This window comes from Chiloscyllium plagiosum, unplaced genomic scaffold, assembly GCF_037043375.1.
Source record: "Chiloscyllium plagiosum isolate Xiang-an unplaced genomic scaffold, Cpla_swu_hap1 HiC_scaffold_19, whole genome shotgun sequence".
Taxonomy (NCBI): Eukaryota; Metazoa; Chordata; class Chondrichthyes; order Orectolobiformes; family Hemiscylliidae; genus Chiloscyllium; species Chiloscyllium plagiosum.
Window position 1 is genome coordinate 52,950,573 of NW_028270157.1, and position 23,739 is coordinate 52,974,311.

General features: G+C 39.3%; 1 protein-coding gene across 10 annotated transcripts in view; it reads left to right on the forward strand.

Moving 5' to 3' along the window:
- Positions 1-23,739, forward strand: part of phf21b (PHD finger protein 21B) — a 210,794-nt gene that overhangs the window by 145,971 nt on the left and 41,084 nt on the right. For all 10 annotated transcript variants that reach the window (XM_087997377.1, XM_087997381.1, XM_087997382.1 and 7 more), the window contains 2 exons: positions 1,079-1,171; positions 20,461-20,805. In XM_087997377.1, coding sequence (XP_087853503.1) covers positions 1,079-1,171; positions 20,461-20,805 — 438 coding nt within the window. The remainder of the gene's footprint in view (positions 1-1,078; positions 1,172-20,460; positions 20,806-23,739) is intronic.

Here is a 23,739-nt window from a genome sequence, read left to right on the forward strand (position 1 = left end):
TTCATACTCGTTAGCAAGTGATTTCTAGTGACAGATATAAAAATGTAATTGCTTTCACATCTAAATAGACATGTCCTGTCATACTAGGAAAAGAGGGAAAAGAAATTTCTCTCTGCAATGATTCACTTTTTAGTCCTTGAAGGTAAGAGAAAAGGAAAAGCTGTGGAATGCTCAGACAGCTGTCAATCTGGCATTCAGATGTGTAAAGACAGATGTCACCAAGCACGAGCAGATGCCTAGTCGGATTCTTGCCAAAACAGCTTGAAGAAGAAATACAGTATTTAATATTGTGTTGGATGCTTTTGAGGATAACCTGGGTTAAGACTGAACCAGAGAATCAGGTGCAACACTAGACGCACAATGGGAGGTTTTTCAGAAATAGGAGAGCAGGGCTGAGAAGCTGTTCTCCTTTCCCAGGCTGTCCGCCAAGTGAAAATCTAAGCAATCTGCAAAACAGAAGCTGCAACTTGGTTGTCGTAAATCCTGGCAGGCATCTGCAGTAAATAAGCAGTTACCACATGACATGACTTTCAAAAAATGCCTTGTTATAAAAAGGTTTGCTGGCCTTTCTCTTGGGGGGGAGAAAAAAATTACAGGTTTTCACAAACCTTCAAGAACAAGTCCTCAAGTTATTAAGTATGAAGCTACTGTAACAATAAGGTAGAATAACAAGTATCTGAGGAGTTGAAGTATCTTAATTGCTCCTCCTCCATACTTAATATTTACGTTTGAACTAAATGGGTTTGCGTCTCCAAAATCAAAGAAGATAACGAAGGTATATACTGGAAATATTAAATTATTTTAATTCTTTCAATGGCCAAATTATCACATGTAATGAAATATTTTATTTGTGTGCAGGATTTATTTTTTTCTTAGCTCCCTTTAAGTATTTCCTTGAGTAAAATATTTCTTGATCATTAATGTTAAAAAGCTAAAGGTCAATTGTTCTTGACATGTTGTAAATTACAAATTCTGTAGAAACCATAATTTCTGCCATCATTTCAATAACATTGTTTCAAAACTAACTTACAAACAGATTCTGACTCTAATTATGTTGTCATTTTTTTTACTTGTGCAGACACTGGGAACTATTACTGCAGTGCCCATTAAGGTCCCCCAGGTCAGCTCATTGCAGAGGTTGGCAGGCCAAGGACCAGCAGTGCTACCTCAGGTAAAGATGATAATACTACATGTGAGCATTTGAATTTTAACCAGTTAGCTCAATGCCTGCTCTGCCATTCATGAGATAGTTAGTGACAAATAATGATAATATCTTTACATGAGTCACTTTCAGTGCATTTATTGAGATATTATAATGAAGTTATAGGCTCTGAATCTACTTCAGTTCATCTGGCCTGATGTCTACTTTCCCATACAGCCTTCATTCCTCTTCGGCTCGAAAATACTGTTAAAAGAATGAATGATAATTCCATTGCTGATATTTTGACAACTTTTCTCCCTCTGGGATATGGGTATCGATGGCAAGGCCAGCATTTGTTGCCTATCCTTAATCATCTTTGAACTGAGTGGCTTGAGTTGAGAATCCACCATATTGATATAGATCTGGAGCCGCTGTAGATCACGCCAAGTACAGGTGGCAGCTTTCCTTCCCTAAAGGACATTAGTGAAATATTTGGGTTTTTATAACAATTGATGGAGATTGAAGCTACCTTTCAATTTCATATTGTATTAAAGTTAAATTCCACCATTGCCATCATAGGTTTTAAACCCTGGCTCTTTAGAGTACCAGTCCAGTGTTATTACTATGAGGTTTCCATCTCCCTGTTGCACTGTTCAGTTGGTTTGTTGCTATGATCAGTGAGTGATATTTTGAAGATCAAATAAATTATCAGTAATTGATAATGAAGGATATCAAAGTAATATGTGTATATAATGAAGTTTTCCTTTTAATGTTGCTTTCTCTTCTCAATTAATAGATAATAATGCATTGAAATTGTGAAGTTAGTGCTAGATATGAGTTATCATTAAATTATAGAGTAATGAATGAAGAGAAAATATTGACTTGTTGTTCAAATCCAATATGAAACTATCATTGCTTTGTGTATTAATATTTACTAATTTTCCTAACAGTGAGTAGAACTGAAATAGATTCAAACCCTGTAACTTTGTTATAATTTCCTAACAAATGAGCTGAAAGTGACTCACATTAAAGAAAATATGCTTATTTGTCACTAATTATTGACTGTACAATCAGCTGTTGTCCCAATACACAAACAGTCTTGGAAAAAAAAAATCATTTTTAGTAGCCACTAAGAAGGTACTTTAAAGAGATTTTTCAGCTGCACAGTTAATTGAGATGAATTAATGTACATAATAAACAGTTTTGTATCTTTAGCAGTAACTGAAGAGAGAGACCATAAGACATAGGCCGGTCAGCCACCAAGACTGCTCCGCCATTCAATCATGGCTAATAAGTTTCTCAACCCCATTTTCCCTCCTTCTCCTCATAACCCTTGATCCCCTTGACAATCAAGAACCTACCTATCTCTGTCTTAAATATATTCCACAACACCAGGTTATAGTCCAACAGATGAAGGAGCGTCGCTCCGAAAGCTAGTGTGCTTCCAATTAAACCTGTTGGACTATAACCTGGTGTTGTGGAATATATTTAAGACAGAGATAGGTAGGTTCTTGATTGTCAAGGGGATCAAGGGTTATGAGGAGAAGGAGGGAAAAAGAGTGGTGAATCTATGGAATTCACTGCCACAGAAGTCTGTGGAGGCCAGGTCATTGAATATATTTAAGATTCGGAGATGTCGGTGTTGGACTGGGGTGTACAAAGTTAAAAATCACAACACCAGGTTATAGTCCAACAGATGAAGGAGCGTCGCTCCGAAAGCTAGTGTGCTTCCAATTAAACCTGTTGGACTATAACCTGGTGTTGTGATTTTTAACTTTGTACACCCCAGTCCAACACCGACATCTCCGAATCTTAAATATATTCAATGACCTGGCCTCCACAGACTTCTGTGGCAGTGAATTCCATAGATTCACCACTCTCTGGCTGGAGAGGTTTCTCCTTATCTCTGTTCTTAAAGTTTCCTTTACTCTAAGGCTGTGCCCTCTGGTCCTAGTCTCTTTTAACAATGGAAACATCTTCCCAATGTCCTTCCTAACTATGCCTCAGCATTCTTTCTTTGGGGATGATAGAGAATGAGCCTGGGCTGTCATTGTGTTACACTGTGATTTCTTTTGGAATGCCTGTGTGTGGGCAATAGTTTAGCGTAGGATCAGGTTTGGTTAAAAACCTATAAGCAAGTCATCATGTTAGGCATTTTTTCAAGAGCTGTGACAACTATAGAATAAGACTATGGATCATTTCTTTGTGGGTGGAGGAATGGTGAATAGTTGCTGAAACATCTTGGAACAGCCATGGATTTACTGATTCTCATTTATTCCTTCTGTGTTGGTACTAAAACACTTCAAATATGTTGACTTGATGCAGTCAGAATTTGCTTCTGACACAGAAAATCTCCCAAAAGGTAGTTAGTTGTAGGTGGTGAACATTACTCTCTTCAAGCTGATTTTCTTCCGCCTCTTAATTATTAATTGCTTGGATTTTATTTTAAAGCTAACAGGGAGACTTATCTGTGGACCTACTATGGAGTAGGTCAGGCAGAAGCTTTTATAATCTACACATGTGCAGTTAAACATGGCAGACAGGAAAATTCTGTTCACGTTGCCCTGTTCCTCCATGGGCTCCACTTCATACCTTGGACAGAAGTTGCTGTACTTAATAACTAGATATCCACTAAACATGTAAGGACAGGTTAGAGCTTGTCCATTCAAATATAATTGAATTTTTAATAATGTAACGAGTCTTAATACACATCAAATTATCCATTCTGAGACTGAAAACTACCTTATATAAGTATTGAGTCTCACTTCTTCAAATATTATCATTAGAAAATTATAAAACTTCATTTTTTGAATATTAGCCTAATTTTCCTCATCCCATTTAGCTTTTCTGCTTTTTATTTTTTTCTCTATTTTATCTGTCTTGAATTAAATGTTTGACTTTGCACCTCCTAGTTTAGACTCTGCCACCTTTTATTAAGATTCTACTGTATGATTGATTGAAGGAACCTGCTCACAACGGTCACAATTCCCTTTTAAAGGACAACACGCTTTTGCAGAGATCTGATGACAGTAACAAACCATACAAAAGTGCATGAAGGCCTATAGGTAGCTGGAACCATAATGAAGAGAAAGTTTATCCTGTTTCTATTAGCATGCACTGTTTAGCATACAAGACATTAATATCTGTCTCATTGTTTACTAAGTTCCTAACAATAAAGTCCTAGTGGCACAATGGCTCAGTGGCACTGCTCCCTCACAGGACCAGAGACCCAGGTTTGATTCCACCCTTGGGGGACTGTCTGTACGGAGTTTGCAAATTTTCCCCGTGTCTGCATGGGTTTCCTCTGCATGCTCCAGTTTCCTTCCACAGTCCAAAGATGTGCAGGTAGGCGGATTGGCCATGCTAAATTGCCTGTAGTGTCCAGGGATGTGTAAGTGGACTAGCCATGGGAAATACAGGGATAGGATAGGGGGGTATGTCTGGCCGGGATGCCCTTCAGTGGATCAGTGTCAACTTAATGGGCTCTACAGTGTAGTGATTCTATAAGAAATTAGCATGTAAAATTAATACACATGGACCTGGGGGTAGTGTACTGATGTGGATAGAGAACACATTGGCAGACAGGAAACAATGAACAGGAATAAACAAGTCATTTTCTGAGTGGCAGCTACTGAGGTATTGCAGGGATCAGTGCTAAGATCCTAGCTATTCACAGTATAAATCATAGATTTAGGAACTAAAGGAACAAGGAACTAAATGTAATAGTTCCAAGTTTATAGATGACACAAAGCTTTTCGGGAGGATGAACTGTGAGGAGACATGCTTCACTGATTTGCACAAGTTGAGTGAGTGGGCAAATGCATGACAGATCAAGTATAATCTGGATAAATGTGAGGTAATTTATTCTGATTGCAAAAGCAGAAAGGCAGATTATTATCTGAAAGGTGATAGCTTGGAAACGAAGGAGTTGCAACGAGACCTGTGTGTCCAGTACACTAGTCACTGAAAGTAAGCATGTAGGTGCAGCAGGCAGGGAAGAAGCCAAGTGGGATATTGGCCTTCATTGTGAGAGGATTTGAGTAGAAAAACAGGAATGTCTTGCTGCAATTGTACAGGGCCTTGATGAGACCATATCTAGAGTATTGTGTGGTCTCCTTATCTGAGGAAGGATTTTCTTGCTATGGAGGAAGTGCAACAAGGGTTTACCAGACTAATTCCTAAAATGGTAGGTCTGACGTACAAAGAGAGACTAAATCAGTTAGGATTAATTAATTGGAGTTTTTTAGTAGAATGAGGGGAATTTCTTATAGAAACCTATAAAATTCTAATATGAAACGACAAAAAAATCTGCAAATGCTGAAAATCTGAAATAAAAACAGAAATAGCTGGAGAAACTCATCTGTGAAGTGAAGGCAGAGTTGTTTTGGGACCAGTGATCCTTCAGAACCCCGAAACATTGACTCTGGAAATAGAGGGATGGAGAACGTCAGGCGCTGACTGCAGAGTTTGAGTACCAGCATTTTTACTGCAACCAACATAGGATAAAACTAAATTATGTAACAATGCTGATAAATCAAAGGATTATTGGTCAAAAAAACACCTTTTGTCTTGCCACTTATAACTAAAGCAGCAACAAGATAGTACATTTTTACTATTATTTTGTGAATGTTATTTAATGGTGAACAGATATTGTTATCCTAGGAAAGATTTGGACATAGTGACCCAAATCTTCCACATCGTTAGAGTCTTAGAGGTCCCAATACAGCGACAATGTGGCAATTACTAGGAATTTAAACTTCCAATTTCCTGGGATTTGAAAGCTGCCAATCATGTTAGAGTCTGGGATTTGAGCAGGCTGTGGCTTATAATAGAAGGTGGGAGGAATTAAGTCCTTATCCAGAGACATAAGCTTTGTCTGCACCTCTAATTTACTCAAGAAATGTGATTGAAACATGTAGAAAGGATGATTTTTCTAAGTAAAGCATGAAGTCTACACGTACTGACAAATAGTTCATTACTATCACCATTGCAAACATCAGTGATGATCATGTCCATCTTTTATACATGGAAAAAATGCACCTACTTTTTAAAATCTTGAAACAAGAAAAATCAGAGATTTCCTGACACACTTACCGATCAAACTTTATTTCTGGCATTTCACTAGCACTAGTCAGATTGTCCTCTTGCTGAAGAGAAGTCTTGTTACATTCCAATTGGGAGGAGAAGGTATTGTGTCAAAACAATAACCTGGTTGCACTTGTGTTAAATCTGCATGACAGAAAAAATACACTCATTTCCGTGCCTTATGTGGATTTCATTTGTATTCTTCTGCAGTGGCAAACCATTGGCAATATCACAGTTCTGAGCAGAATGAATAATATTGTCATATGATCAAGTACCAAAGGGAACATTACAGCCAACTAATCATATCCTGACAGAGTCCTATTGGATCAAGAAAGGGGGGAAGATGTGAAAGAAGTAGTGGCAAACTGATGCTTTAACGATACAATATTTGGGCAGGAGGAGAAATGGTGAAAGAATGAATAAAAGAGAATAAACTATTAGGTTCTTTTCTGCTAAATAATTGTCTTCTTCAATAAACAATGAGGAAGTTTAGTGCAAAATTTAAAATTCAATAGACTGAATCCAATATTAACCAAATCATTGTAATGTGAAGATTATTGAATTTGGTATTTGGAAGGATAGCTGGTGTACATGTGTCGTAGCTCTCATATGTCACAGGGTGGCAGATGGGTCAAATATGACTTAGTACTTATACAACTTTGGTGATAAACGTGTCTCTTCTTGTAACAGACAAGGTACTGACTGTACCCAATCTGTCCTTGCTTGTAAAACTCAAAACACAATGTCCCATATTAAATGTGATTCTGCAGTTGGACAGCAATAATCTACCGTGTTCCAAGAATTACCCTGACAACTAAACTTATTTTTTTCAGTTGGCTTGCAGTGTGGTTCACGCACTGGTTCTGGAAGCTGCACAGCACCCAGTTTTTTGTAGACAGAAAGAATGTGTGCATACATTATCCCTTTTTGAGGTCCACAAATGAGGTGACAGCCATTCACTGGATAGTTCTGACATTGCTCTCAAGAATTAATCATAATTAATCTGCCTGGTTTAAATTTATCAAAGCTTGCCAGTTAACAGTCAGCCCAACCTGTGCATCTCTGGACAATATGGGCAATTTAGCATGGCCAATCCACCTAAACTGCACATCTTTAGATTGCAGGAGGGAACTTGACCACCTGGAGGAAACCCACGCAGACATAGGGAAAACATGCAAACTCCACACAGACAGCCACCCTAGGCTGGAATCAAATCCGGGTCCCTGGCATTGTGAGGGAGAAGTGCTAACCACTGAGCCACTGTGCCATCCATTTTTTCAAAAAGCAATAAATACTGTGAATACACTAGAAAGTTTTTCCTTTTGCATTAGTGTAAATTTGTATTTGTGTAAATGTCCTGAGTGTAAGATGAAAAACTTAGACAATCTGCGTCTTTTTCAAAGAAATACTTGTCGGTCCGGTTTGTTTGTTTAAAACCATGGAATCCCGAACTTCTGTTCTCATGGCAAGTACCTGGGATCACGAATTTCAATTCCTTTAATTTGGTGGTCTTGACTGGAATGAGAATAAGATTTCCACAAAAATACGACTATGAGTCAGACAGATGAGACCTGTTAACCTTATTTTCCTATCTGCTTGAGCATTCCCAAAACTTCTACAAATAAAACTTCTGCACTCATGCAAAATCTTAACATATCATCCAAATTTGAGCCAAACTCCACCACCTTCAACCAAATTGACATCCTAATCCCTTCCCCATGCTTTCCAGCCTCAGGATCAGTAACAATGTTTTCAAATCCTCCAATTCTTCCCCACACTTGCCTGGATGATGTTACTTCATATTACACTCAAGGGTGTTTTCTAAATTAATATATTACAAATGCAAAGGAGGAAGATGCAGTATGACATAATCTTGTGAGATAATTAGTGTGGAAAATTGAACTACCTGAAACATAGAAAATAGGTACAGGAGTAGGCCATTCAGCCCTTTGTGCCTACTCTGCTATTCACTATGGTAATGGCTGATCATCCAAAACAGTGCCCTATTACTGCTTTCTCCCCATATCATTTGAACGTAAGAACTATACCTAATTCTTTCTTGAGAACATTCATTGTTTTGGCCTTATTTGCTTTCTTTGACAGAGGAATCTACAGGCTCACTGCTCTTTAAGTGAAGAAGTTTCTCCTCATACTTTATATCCTAAGACTATGACCCCAAATCATGAATCTCTGGTCATCGGGTTCCTGTGTTTATTTTGTGTAGTCCTATTAGAATTTTATAGGTTTCTATGAGATTCCCCCCTCATTCTTCTAAATTCAAGTGAATAGAGTCCTAACCAATCCAATCTATCTTTATACTTCAGTCCTGGCGTATCTGGGATCAGTCTGGTAAACCTTTGTTGCAATTCCTCCATAGCCAGAACATGCTTCCTCAGATAAGGAGAGCAAAAGTGTACACAGTACTCTAGGTTTGTCTTACCCATGCCTATACAATTGCAGGAAAACATCCCTGCTCTTATACTCAAATCCCCTTGCCATGAAGGCCAATATACCATTTGCCTTCTTCACTGCCTGCTGTACCTGCATATGTATTTCTAGTGACTAGTGTAGTAGAATGTGTAGGTCTCATTGCATCTCCCTCATTCACAAAGTAGCACTGTTCAGATAATAACCTGCCTTTCAATTTTTGCTACTAAAGTGGATAGCCTTGCCTTCACATTATACTTCATCTACCATGCATTTGTCCACTCGCTCAACTTGTGCAAATCACAGTGAAACATCTCTGCATCCTCAAAGCTGACCTTCCTAATCAGCCTTGTGACATCAACTTGGAGATATATTTAGTTCCTTCATCTAAATCATTAAGGTGCATATTATAAATATATGAGATTCTAGCACTGATCCCTGTGTTACCCACTAGTTGCTGTTTGCCACTTTGAAAAAATCTGTTCATTCCTAATCTTTTATTTTTCCGTCAACCAATTCTGTATCCACTATCCATAATTTTACATGCAAATCTCTTAAATGGGATTTTATCAAAAGTCACCTGAATGTCTAACTAAACCACATCCACTGCATCTCCTTATTTAATCTGATAGTTAATCCTATGGTGATCCTGTACTGTTTTACAAGTGCTCTGCTGTTAAATATTTTGTAATGAACCCTAGCAGTTTCACCACTATTAATGTCAGGCTAATCAGTCTAAAATTCCCTGTGTTTTTTCTCTATTTCCTTTTTATAAAGTAGTGGGGTTACGTTAGCTACCCTTGAATCCATCGCAACAGTTCCAGAATCATTAGAACCTCAAAAGATGATAACCAATACATCCACTCGTCCTAGGGCCACTTCCTTTAAATATTCTGATTTATCGGACCATAGGGATTTACCGGCTCTTATTCCCATCAGTTTCCCCATTTATAACTTCCCTGTTTCTGACTGTGAGGGACCTACATTTGGCTTCACTGATATTTTTCTGTTCACATACCAATAGAATCTTGTGCAATGAGTTAAGTCTCTCAAAACTCTCTCTAAAACTGAGCGAATACTTTGGGGGCAGTGATTGTAGCATGATGAATATTTTGATCGAATGCAAATGATTAATTTTGAGGATTATGGGCAAAACATATAAGGTGTCAGAGTAACATAAAGAGACCATCAGCCAAAAGACAAATTCTTTGGAGTGGAAATAAACAAATGTTTAATGGAAAAAGATGCATTCAGATTATTTCCATGAAATATTTTTTGGAAAAAGTAAAAAAAAAGAGCAATAGCTAAGTATTGCAATTTAATGGCTTGTAATAGTCCATATGGTATATCTGGAAAAGCGCAGCAGGTCAGGCAGCATCCAAGGAACAGGAGAATCGACGTATCGCTATAAGCCCTTCTTCAGGGCTTATGCCCGAAACGTCGATTCTCCTGTTCCTTGGATGCTGCCTGACCTGCTGCGCTTTTCCAGCAACACATTTTCAGCTCTGATCTCCAGCATCTGCAGTCCTCACTTTCTCCTCATACGGTATATCTGCCTGGATTTGAGGTCAGTGGCATGCTTGGAAACAGTTTCAGATTTAGTTTGCAGCAATCTATATGCATTTGAAAGGAAATGCTATGATACTCAATATCTACAAACTGGGAGGAACTGATTCATAATCTTTCTATGATGACCCAGTTCTACTGGTGGGATCACAGGAAAATATTCTGAACTGATTTCAGTGTCTGGAGAGGAACCTATTGCCACTCCAGACTATCATCAACTCATGCATTCCTGTTGTAGGATAACATGGTCTCTTTTTCCTGGATAAAAATAGCTGCTTTCTAGATTTGAACTATTTCACTGATATCATAGAATCATTTAATACAGAAGATGCTCTTTGGCCTTTTGTTATGAAGTTGAAGGCATGTACTGTACCTTTAAGAGAGAGAGAAAGCTGTTTTGCACTGAGAGCTTGCAAGCAACTGTCATTTGACTGACTAGTAGTCTCAGAGTGTACTGGAAAATTGAAAATATGTAACATTTGGCTGTGAAACACACACCTGAGTTTTGGTTGCTATGTTGACAACTATTTGAATTTAACCAATCAGTTTAAATTATGCTCCAGGATACTAAAATCCAATTGAATTTGAATTTCACTGTTTGGCCAACATCGAATCAATGTGACGATCCCAGGTTTGGGGTATAAAAGAAGTTGGTTTTGAAAATTAAGTTGATGTAATTTTATTAGGGGCTTTTATTGGATCAGTATATTGTTATAGAGTTGGAGACAGGTAACAGGCAGTTAGGAGAAAGGACGCTTAGAGTTGTGAATAGTTGTTGTTTAATGTTTACTTTTAGAATTAAAGAATAAATTGATATTTTTCTTTAAATGTTGGAGTTTGTGAGATCTCTGTCACTAATACTTTTACAGGCGAGGTGAGCTTTTCTGGGTGTTTAATTAGCAGTGTCGTAACACTATTGAGTCCACGTTGTCAAAAATATACCTGCATACACTGACCCCACTTTCCTGCAGTTGGTCCATAACCTTGAACGTTATGACATTTCAAGTGTTCATCTGAGTACTCTTTAAAATTCTGAGGTTTCCTGCCTCAGCTATCTTCTGAGGCAATGCATTCCAGACCCCCACTATCCTCTGAATGAAAACATTTTTTCTCAAATCCCCTCTAAATTACTTGCCTTTCTCTTTAAATGTGTGCCCCCTTCTTAACCCTTTGACTAAGGGAAACAGCTGTTTTCAATTTACCCTGTCCATGTCCCTCATAATATTATTCCCTCATAATATCTATCCCCTTTGAGATCCCCCTTGAACTTCTCTACTCCAAAGAAAACCCGAGCTTATACAGCATCTCTTCATAGCTGAAATGCTCCATCCGGGGAACACCCTGGTGAATTTCCTCTCCACCCCTTCCAGTGTAATTGCATCCTTCCAGTGTAATTGCAGTCTTCCAGTCCTCTGGTACTTCCCCTGTGGCCAGATGCGGTTTAAAATTTGGGTCAGGGCCCTGTTATTTTCTCCCTCATCTCTCACAGTAGCCTAGGATACAACTCATCTAGAGCTGGTCCACTTGTAGTAACCAGAACTGCACACAGTACTCTAGTTGTGTCCTAAGCAAAGTTAAGCACAGCTCCAACATAACCTCCCTACTCTTATAATCTGTGCCTTGACCTGCCCTGCCATCTTTAGGAATCTCAGGACAAGTGTCCTAAGATCCCTCTGTTCCTCTGACCTTTCTATTGTCTTGCCATTCATTGACTGCTCCCTTGTCTTGTTACTTCCAAAGTGCATCATCTCACTTTTTTCAGGGTTAAATTCCATTTGCCCATCTAACCGATTCATTTATATCCACCTTTAACCTAAAGCTTCCCTCCTTGCTGTCAACCACGCTGCCAATCATCTGCAAACTTACTGATCATTCCCCCCCACATTCTCATCTACATAATGTATGAATATTGCAAACAGTAAGCAACCCTGCACTGATCTTTGTGGTTTGCCACTGTACATTGGGCTCCTGCCACACAAACAGCCTTCTGCCAACAACACTATTTTAGATCCAAAATGCCAAGTTACCATGGATCTCATGAGCTTTTATCTTCTTTATCATTATTACATGTGGAACCTTGTCAAAGGCCTTGCTGAAATCCATATAAACCATCAACTGTCTTACCCTCATCTACACATTTGGTCTCCTCCTTGAAATATAAGAAGATTTGTTTTCACCTTCGCTATATTCTTTCAATAATTTTCCTACCTCCGATTTGTTGCAACACATTATCGATGATGATGAGCACCTTGCCAAAACCTTCCCTATGCCTCCACTTCTCGCCTTTAAACAACCACCAACCTTAAACCGATCATTGTTTGCAGCAAACTGCCCAGCCTTCAGGACCGAAATCGACCACTACACTGTACAACACTGTCATGGCAACCACTGCGAGACCTGTCAGTGTTGACATGGATACCACCATTACCCATGGGGACACCACCCACCATGTATGTGGCAGGTACTCATGTGACTTGGCCAACATTGTCTATCTCATACGCTGCAGACAAGGATGCCTGAGGCATAGTACCTTGGCGAGACTGAGCAGATGATATGACATTGGATAAATGGACACCACACAACAATCACCAGGCAGGGGTGTTCTTTCCCAGTTGGGGAACACTTCAGCAGGCAGTAACATTTGGCCTTGGACCTTCAGGTGACCATCATGTGAGGTAGATTTCAGGACTCCAGGCAACAAGGCAAAGTTGGACACACACACACACACACACACACTCCCATCAGACTCACACACATACTTTACCAAGCTTACACACAGAAATATACACATTTTCTCACATGCACACACGCTCACACACACAAATATACACATTTTCTCACGTGCACATGCTCACTCTGTCACTCCTGCATGTTCACACATATAAATTTATAGGGTGGGTTTGTATCTGCAGAATTATATTTGCAGATACATTCTATTTTGCTCAAAAATGCATAATCTACAGTCAATCTATGTAATATTCTATAAATCCAATTTTAGAAATAGAACCAGTCTGACTGAAGATTGGGACAAACTTTTACCTCATACCTTAAATGCATTGTCTGAAATGAGTTGGCACCTTTTGTTAGAAATCGTGAAGTTACCTTGAGAATGTGACTTAAAGAAGTTCTGGGGATTTACATACTAAAGAACCAAAATGAGCAAACCCATTCTCAAAGATAAAAGATTTAATCTAGGTTTGTCATTTCAGCTGCATGGCACTGTAACCTTTTGCTATAAATTCTGTGTCTTATGGTCCTATTTCACAACCACCTGATGAAGAAGCAGTGTTTCAAAATCTAGTGTCTCCAAATAAACCTGTTGGACTATAACTTGGTGTTGTGTGATTTTTAATTTTGTCCACCCCAGTCCACCACTGGCTCCTCCAAATCATGCCAACCACTGATGTTAAGACTCACTTGTCTGTAGTTGCCTGATCTATCTCTACCACCCATTTTGGAAAGTTGTTTCACATTCACTATTCTGCAATTCTCTGACACCTCCCCGGTGGCCAGAGACAATTTAAAATATGGTTCGGGGCCCTGTTATTTTCTTCCTCATCTCCCATAGTAACCTGAGATACAACTCATCTAGACCTAGGTTTAGAGGGATATGGGCCAAATGTTGGCAAATGGGACTAAGTTAATTTAGGATACCTGGTTGGCATGAATGGGTTGGACCGATTGGTCTGCTTCCATGCTGTACATCTCTATGATTGAATTACCTCCTCGCTGCTTATATCAATTTGCTGAAGAACCATCACAGCCCATCTTCTCAAATTTTGTTCTTGCATTCTCCTTCTCCCAAAGAAATATGTGGTGCTCATGTATACTCCACCAATGTCCTGCAGATTCATGCACAAGTTGCCTCCTTGGGATCCCTAATTGGCCCTACTCTTTCTCTGGTTATTCTCTTCCCCTTGATTATAAATTGTAAACTTGTAAATTATCTTGGGATTCTCCCTAATTTTGCCCACCAGTGTTTTTTCATGCTCCATTTGTTTTCATGAGTTCCCACCACTCCAGTTCTTATACTCCTCCAGGGCCTCTGTTGCTTGCTCCCTTTGTACCTGTTCTTTGTTTTAATATCAAAGAGGTATATACATTTTTAAAATGTGTTCACAGGACATGGGCTGGCACGGTTGCATATACTGTATTTCTATGCCTATTTGCTGTGAGAATGCAATGCTGGGTTGCAGATTTTGAATTGCAAACAAGGCCTTTGCCATTCATGATCTTCTTGTGGATAATTTCATTGACACCTTGGACTTGACTGAAATGGTTCACAAATGGCAATACTATGTCCCTTATAGTAATCTCCCCTCCTGACTTCAGTTACTACTTCCATACTGGCTTTTCCCAAGTTGCCACAGTAGCAGCATGGATTTTTATTGACTAGTTGTACCTTGCTCTCTTCAAAGTCACACATTGTGCCCCTCTAATTGTAACTATGAGACATTATTCCTTATTGCCTTCCTACCCAAACTGTTCTGCAGCAAATGACATGGTCAATTATACCATCTCCCTCACACCATCCTATCTCTGCTCCATCAACTAGCTAAATGGAATTTCTCTGGCAAAGTTCCACTCTTATCTGAGAATACCCAGAACAGTTACCACAATTGTTTGCTTCCCAGTTGTACACTATTGCCTCTGTACTCGCAGAATATTTGACCTGGGCTCCATTTACTTCCTCTTCTATATTCTGTGCCTTGAAGATATCATCGACATTGATTTTTAAGAAATGATATATATGTAACTGCTACTGGCTGAATGAGTGTTTATCACCCTTCCCTAATTTCCCTTGAGAAGATAGTGGTGAGCCACTTTCTTGAACCATTGCAGGGCATGGAGTGCGTTCAAAATGCTGTTTTGAAGAGAATTAGTAAGGGAGTTCCAGAATTTTAATCCAATGACAGTGAAGAAGTAGCAATGTGTTTCAATTCTGGTTGGCCTGTGGCTAGTAGGGCAACCTACAAGTGGTGGTGCCTTTGAATTTCTCGGTGGTAGAGAATCTTTGTTTGGAATGTACTGTTGAAGGTGCCCTGTGAATTGTCGCAGTACATCTTGTAGACAATAAACACTTGTGCCTTTTTGCTTCATTGATGAGAAAGATTGAAGCTGTACGCATCCATGCAATCGTAGATTATTCTGTCTCACTCTTGATTTATACTTTGTAGATGGTGGCCAGGATTTCGGGAGTCAGAGGTGATTACTCACCTCCAGATTCCAAGCATCTGGTCTGCTGTTGTAGCCACAACCTTTATCTGATTTGTCCAATTATGTTTCTAATATTTTGATGAAGATTTCTAATATTTTGTTATTAATTGGGAACTTGGATTCCAAAGTGGAATGGGTATTTTGGTTTTCAGTGCTGTGAAAGTCATATTTTTCTTTTAAGAAAGGGTCAGAAAGTAAATTGGTAATTTGAAAAGAATCAAAGAAAATCTATTCGACAGTAGTCATTCATTTTGTACTGAAATGAAGTACAGAAAAAAGATAAAAGTTAAAAATCACACAACACCAGGTTATAGTCCAACAGGTTTAATTGGAAGCACTAGCTTTCGGAGCGCCACTCCTGAATGAAGGATCAGCACTCTGAAAGCTAGTGCTTCCAATTAAACCTGTTGGACTATAACCTGGTGTTGTGTGATTTTTAACTTTGTACACCCCAGTCCAACATCGGCATCTTCAAATCAGAAAAAAGATGAAAGGGTTAGTTGAAGGCTGAGGTTGAGCGATTCCAAAGAAGGGGATTCTAACTGAGCTACCAAATACCATACTCTTCTCATGTTAATTTAATATGCTGTCTCATTTTGACTAGTGGATGCAACAAATTCTTAGTAATTTGTTTCTTAATTTTGATTTCTAATGTTTACAACATCAGTATCCAACCCTCAATAAATACTATTTTGATTACTTCCTACTGTTATGACTGATTTCGGAGTGGTGGACTGATTCCTTGTCTGACTTTTCCACTGGCCACAACAAAATGTGACTGTAAAAAATGAATTTTTAAAAATTAAACTTATTGCTAAAGAATTAGTTTATTTCAAATAAAAATTACTCAAACAAAAATGTAAAGACTATTAATTAAAGGTTTAAACTTTGCAAGTGTAAACAACTATCCTCCTTGAAAGCTAACATATACGTCCTCTAAGACTAGGTGCAAATAGCAATTAAATTCTTTTTTTAAATCCTAGGTTGTCACAAATACTGGGCTGTAGCTGGTGAGTTTGCACACAAGCAGTCAGCACTGTCCATGTTTCTCGTACAGTGATAGCTGGCTGTATTCTTTCTATCTAGAGACAGTGTGATAGGTTTAGATGCCCCTTTAACTCTCAAGTTGCAGCAATGAAGAGTTCTTCTTTTAGCAATCCTCCACTTAGAATGATGCGGTCTTTCATTGTGTTTTCAACTCTCAAATGTTGATGGAACGAGAGAGATGGCAAATGGTCCAGGCAAGTTCTAATTCTATTAATGAATCCAATAGCTTTATTATGACCATAAATGGGGTTATGTGAACTCTCTGTAAGTGTTGCAGACTTGGTGTTTTCTGTCAATCAGCTTGTGTTCTTTGTAAATGCAACATTTTCCTTGCTGATGCCAGTCTCTTCTGATTTGCAGTGTGTTTTTTGTAAAATGAAAATCCAGGATTTGTATTTTTGTCCAATTAATGATATTCTAAATGTAACGTTTCAAGTAATGCATCTTCATAACCACTATAATGGATGAATGAAGTAATTAAAAGGTGGTTTTCGTTCTTGAAATGGAATGTATGCTTCACAAGTTCTTTGGTAGCCATCTATCACATAAGACAGTGATTAGTGCTGTTGTGTCAAACACAGCCTGCTGTGGCTTTGGTGCCCCACTCTGGAATAGTAGTTTCTGCCACATTTGCTGCTGGTAAAGGTAGTCTGCTGAAAGGTGCAGGATTTCCTGCACTCTGTTTTCTCTGGATCTTCTTCCCAATAAGCTGACTTTCAGTTCCACCTCATCTCTTCCTTTATCCTTCCAAACAATCAACCTTGAGATGTGACAAGCATTTGTGTCTGATTTCCAATTGTCTCTGTCAATGTCTGCCGTTTTCACCATTATTTGTAGGTTTCCTTGCAACAGAATGGTGGACATTCAATGGATCCTGAATCAATGATCGGGTCACCATGTAGAAGATGTTTTGGGTGTAGAGCCATCATTGAACATGGCCAAAGAAATGCAAACCATCCCAACGAGTGCATGCTGATGTAATTATAATACTGCAGAACTATTGAATGGGCAACTTTATCTTGCTAAGAAATGCTGAGGATGTGTTTGGGAAAGCAAACTTGAAATCTTAACCTGAACTCAATTTGCTATTATTCTACATCTTCTTACTCAGGTTGGGTATAAGAGCTGCAACATTTGTGATCTATGTGTTGATTTTAGCATCAAGTGACAGATTGCTTATGGAGCCTACATAGGTGGAGTTATCAACGACCATCAAATTGTTAATGCAGCTTGATGATAGATTAGCAGAATTCTAGATTCATTTGCCTTCCTGGTGCTTATGGTCAGGAGGGAAGCCTCTTTTGAGGATGCCACCTTGAAGAATTCTCCTACATTCCTAATGAAGAGCTTATGCTGGAAATGTCAACTCTCCTGCTCCTCGGATGCCTCCTGACCGGTTGTGCTTTTCCAGCACCACACTGGTGCTTATGGTCAGTCCACCTATTTAGATGCATGAGAGTTTATCTATTTGCCGCTGAAATGTTGCTCAGAATGGGATTTTTGTCTGACGTCCTTGGCATATAGCAATGATCTGATTGACATGGATTTGTCTTGAACATCTGGTGGTTATGGTGAATACCCTTCTGATAGCTCTGTTATGTAAGTAAATATGGTCTCTAGGTTCAGTAGTAAAGCACAGTAAAACTCTTTCGTCCACCTTGTCCATGCTGATCAAGTTTCCCAAACTAAACCAGTCCTACATGTCTGTGTATGGCCCAGATCCCTCTAAATATTTCCCATTCATGTACCTGTCCAAATGTCCTTTAAATGTTGTAAGTGTACCCACATCTGCCACCTCCTCTAGAAGTTCATTTCACCACATACGAACTACCCTTTGTGTGAAAATGTTACCACTCAGGTCCCTTTTAAATGTTTCTCCTCTCATCTTAAAATTATGCTCTCTAGTTTTGACCCCCCTAACTTAACGAAAAGGCATTTGCCTCTCAAGATTTTATAAGCATTTTGAACATCACTTCTCAACTTCCTATGTTCCAGTGAGAAAAGAGTCCCAGCCGATCCAGCCTCTCCTTTTAATTCAAACCCTCCAGTTCCGGTAACATCCTTGTAAATCTTTTTCTGAACCTTTTCCAATGTAATAATATCTTTCCTCTAGCAGGGTGACCAGAAATGCACACAGTACTCCAAACGTGGCCTCAACAATGTCCTGTCCAACCTCAACATAATGTACCAACTCCTATACTCAGTGGTCTGAGTAATGAAGGCAAGTGTGCCAAATGCCTCCTTTACCACCTTGTCTCCCTGTGACACCATTTCCAAGGAACTGTACCTGAACCCATGGGTGTCTCTGTTTGACAACATTCCCCAGGGCCCTACCATTATTTGTGTAAATCCTGCCCTTGTTTGTTTTCCCAAAATGCAACACTTCTCATTTATCTAAATTAAACTCCATCTGCCACCCGTTGGCCCATTGGCCCAATTGATCCAGATCCCTTTGTAATCTTAGATTACCTTCTTCACACTCTACTATACCACCAATTTTGATGCCACCTGCAAACTTACTTACCATACTTCCTATATTCTGTTCCAAATCGTTTATATAAATGACAAACAGCAGTGGACCCAGCATGGATCCCTGTGGAACACCGCTGGTCACAAGCCACCAGTCCAAAAAATAACTCTCCACAACCACTGTCTGTCTCCTACCATCAAACCAATTTTGTATTCAACTGTCAAGCTCTCCAAGAATCCCATGTGATCTAACTTTATTAATCAGTCTCTTATGTGGAACCTTTGTCAAAGGCCTTACTAAAGTCCATGTGGAGAACATCTAACACTCTGCCCTCATCTTTCTCCTTGGTCACATCCTCAAAAAACTCAATCAAGTTTGTGAGACACTATTTCCCAAGCACAAACCCATGCTGACTATCCCTAATCAATCCTTGCCTCTCCAAATGCATGTAAATCCTATCTTTCAGAATCTCATCAGACTCATTGGTTTCTCCTTGCAGCCTCTAGGCAGAACAGTAGCCACCCTACCATCTTCCAGCACCTCACCCATGGCTGTAAGTGATACAAATAATATCTGGTAAGGGCCCCATAATTTCTTACCTAGCATCCCACAATATCCTGGGATACAGTCATTCAGGTCCTGGAGATTTATCTACCTTTATGCTTTTTAAAACCGCTAGCACCACCACCTCTCTAACGTGGGCTGTTTTCTTGACACAATATTTACTTCCCGGAGTTCCCGAGCTGCCAGACGTGCTGAGTTTCTCGAGCAATTTATTTATGTTTCTTTGTTTTGATTTGTTTTATTTATATGCCTGATGCAATGAATTTGGGACACTTGTTGAGTGGAGACTCAAAGCACCAAGCACTCAGTTAATGAGATGGTTTGTGGAAGGTCAGCACATATTAGTCAGGGGTTGTCCGACCTAAGGTAGGAGTTGGCTAACCAGTGGTTCTTCCCAAGGTCAAAGTGCCTGTTCTCTGTGCCAGTTGAGGTTGGTTTAACATTCATAACTGCTGACTCCTATGTTAAATCGCTGCAGTGAGAACGAGAATGTCTTTTCCAGGGTGCACACTCTCTCACTGGAATATATTCTGTGAATGTGACATGATTATCTTCAATTATGATTTCTCTATGGTAGATTGCTTATTAGGATTTCTAGTGAAAGCTCATTTACATTCTGAAGCTGGAAATGGAAGACTCTGCACTTGCCCTTCAGACATATTTAGTTTTTGAGTTCAGCAACTGCACGTTTTATGAAGCATTTATGTTAATTGGCATCATTTCTGGCAGGAGAAAGTGAGGACTGCAGATGCTGGAGATCAGAGCTGAAAATGTGTTGCTGGAAAAGCGCAGCAGGTCAGGCAGCATCCAAGGAGCAGGAGAATCGACATTTCGGGCAGCCCCAGATCCAGAAAAATATTTATGGTGTTAGTTATTGAGAGTAGACAAATATTTAAGGAATTTATTTTTAAACATGTGATTTTATGATTTCTTATTTTTACAGGTTAGGCCAAAGACCCTGATTCCGGACAGCCTCTCAGTCACCCTGTGCCGTGACCAGACCTCCAGTCAGCCTCAGTCTCTTCAGAAGGCCACTGTAGTTAGCATCAAGAACCCCAGTCCTGCTCTTCCGACTGCCAACAACACTGTCAACCATGTACAGACACCAACTGGCCAAACACAGCATTTTGCAGATTCACCATTGGTGTCCACACCAATCAGCAGTGCTGGTGTGGCTTTTGCAATCATTTCTGCTTCTCCAAACAATGGCAGTTCTGTGAGCAGCAGTACAGTCTCTCTGACCAGTGACACTATCAGTGTCCAACCTCTTCTACTCAGCACAGATAAGGTAAGGACCAACTTTTGAAGTAAATATTTGACAAGAGGAAGCAATTTTGACACCATCAGGCTGCTTTATAAGATATTTGTATGTAATGCAGAGGCAAATTAGATTAGTTTATTCCCCTTCATTATATTCTCCTTGCTGCATCCCTAGTTAATAGCATTGTTTCCCAAGTGGCTCTTTGACCAGTTATAAATCATGAAACAATGTCAAATGCAACTTCATGGTGCTTATCAGTAATGTCACTGGTGTGAACTGTAAAAGAGACTTTCTGTGGATGCAGTAAAATTCACATTTCTAATGGAAATTATGATGTATATTTTTTATTTTGCAATAAGGGAATATATTGATAAAAGTATTTCAACTTCTTGTTTAACTTGGCAGCATGTTGATTACACCCCAATAGTTGATTTATGAGGAGTAGAGTGGAATTCAGGCAAAATAAGTTTGCCACAACCCCTCAGTTCTTTTGTTCATGATTGGACGAAGACAGTCATGGAGTCAAGAGCTGAATGGCTCTGACGGAACAGAAACTGAATGTTGGTCAGTAGGTTATTCCTTTGAAAATGCTGCATGATAGCACTAAGAATAACCCTTTCCATTACTTTTGTGATTCCCAGCCTCTGACTAGCTCTTGGAGCCACATTATTTATATGGTTGGTCCATTCCAATTCATTTATAGTTAATAACCCTGTCAGGATATTGCTGATGGAGATTCAGCAATAGTAATGCCATGGAATGTCAAGGGGAGATGGTTAGTTTGTCCGTTGTTGGAGGTGGCAATTATCTGATATGGCACATTTAGTTTGAGTGTAGGTCAGATGAATGAGGCATCTCTGGCTCCACCTTACCAACCCTACCAGTTACGTTCCTCTCAAAAACTCAAATACAATGAAAATTTGCCATCTATGCTTTCTCTTTTGTAAAACAATGTTGACACTGAGCAACCATGCTGTATTTTCCTAAATGCATTGTTAAGATGCCCATTGTAGCTTCCAGCCTTTTCCCAACAATTGATGACAGATGGACTTGTCCATCGTTCCCTCATTTCCATCTCTGTCATTTCTCAAAGAGTGTTGCTTTCTAACTTAGAATTCGCTCAAACAGTCAATTCTAGAATTGTAGTAAATTTTGGAAAAACATAAGTATTGCAGCCACAATCTCTGCAAGTATCCCTTTTAGATTCGTTTGATGTGTGTATCACATCCTGGGATTTGTCAGCTTTTAATCCCTGTTTCTCTGTCTCTTTTCTCTGTTGCATGGTCTTTACTTGGTGATATGCTGTTACCATTAATCTCTTTATCCCTTCCTATCCCTGCCTGTTTGCCTTTGCCTGAATTGCTGTACTGCTCATTTCTCTTTAGAAGTCTAAATTACTCGCTGTGGAACTCATCACCTTCCAATTTGTTTAAATCCATGTTGATAGACTGAGTCATTTAATTTGCCAGGGCACTGATTCCAGACCTGTTAAATTGTAGCCCATCCTAACAGAATAACTCCCCATTTCCCCAATGCCGGTGTTAGTGTCTTAAAAATCAAAACCCCTTCTTCCAATACCACTCTGAATCACGTGATTATTTCCTAATGCACTTGACCCTGTGTCAATTGGTATGTCAAATTGAAGAAGTAATTTAGAAATTATTATACTTGCGATTCTGCTTATTAATTTAAAACCCAGTTCCTCAAACTCCTCTGCTGAACCTTAATCTTAGATTTCAGTGAAACACAACATAGATTCATAAAGTCATACAGCATGGAAAGAGACCGTTTAGTCCAACCAGTCCATGCTGAACATAATACAAACTAAACTAGTCCCACTTGCCTGCTCCTGGTCCATATTCCTCCAAACCTTTCCTATTCATGTACTTATCCAAATGGCTTTTAAATGCTGTAACTGTACCTACATCCACCACTTCCACAGGAAGTTCATTCCACAAGCAAACTACCCTTTATATAAAAGATTTGGCCCTCATGTCTTTTTTAAATCTCTCTCCTCTCACCTTAAAAATGTGCCCGTTGTCTTGAAAGCCATCATCCTAAGGAAAAGACAACTACCATTAACTCTGTCTATACCTCTCATTATTTTATAATCATGGGCCAAAGGGCCTGTTCTGTGCTGTACTTTTCTATGTTCTAATCTCCTTTCAGATCATCTCTCAATGCTCCAGTGAAAAATGTCCCAGCCCATCCAGCCTTTTGTTATAACTCAAACCTTCCTGGCAAATCTCTTCTGAACCCTCTCCAGCTTGATAATATCCTTCCTATAACTGGGCGAGAGAACTGGATACAGTATTCTAGAAGAGGCCTCACCAATATCCTGTACAACCTCAACATGATTTCCCAACTCCTATACTCAAAGGACTGAGCAATGAAGAGAATTTTTAACTACCCTTTCTATATGTGATACAAACTTCAAAGAATTATGTACTTGCACCCCCAGGTCCCTCTGTTCTAGAACACTACCCAAGGCCCTACCACTAATTATGCAAGCCCTACCTTTCCAGTCCGGTTTCTGGACTTACTGTGAGGAGATATCCTGAACCCTGGCATCAAGTGAGCAACACGACCTTTGGAACTTCAAGCCTCAGCTGTAGAGAACAGTTTCTACTTCATTCATTATTGTACCTGCTATCAGTTCTATGTTCTTTTTCGCTCCTGTGGCTCCATCTGTACAGAATGACTTCCTGCAACATGATCAGTTTGACCAATCTTCCTAATACCTGGTTATCATTCACAAAGTCAGCAAGTTCATCATGTCAATCGGACAAAAACCAAGTCACCTAAATGACTACATCCTCGATTTCCATACCTGCCTGATTCTCAATCATACCCTCCTACCCTTGGCCAATGATCATTTTAATGTACTGCATTACTAAAAATGTGGCTTCTTCTCAAACAGTGTCCAGGTAACTACTCCAGTCCCTGTTGCCTCACAACTTT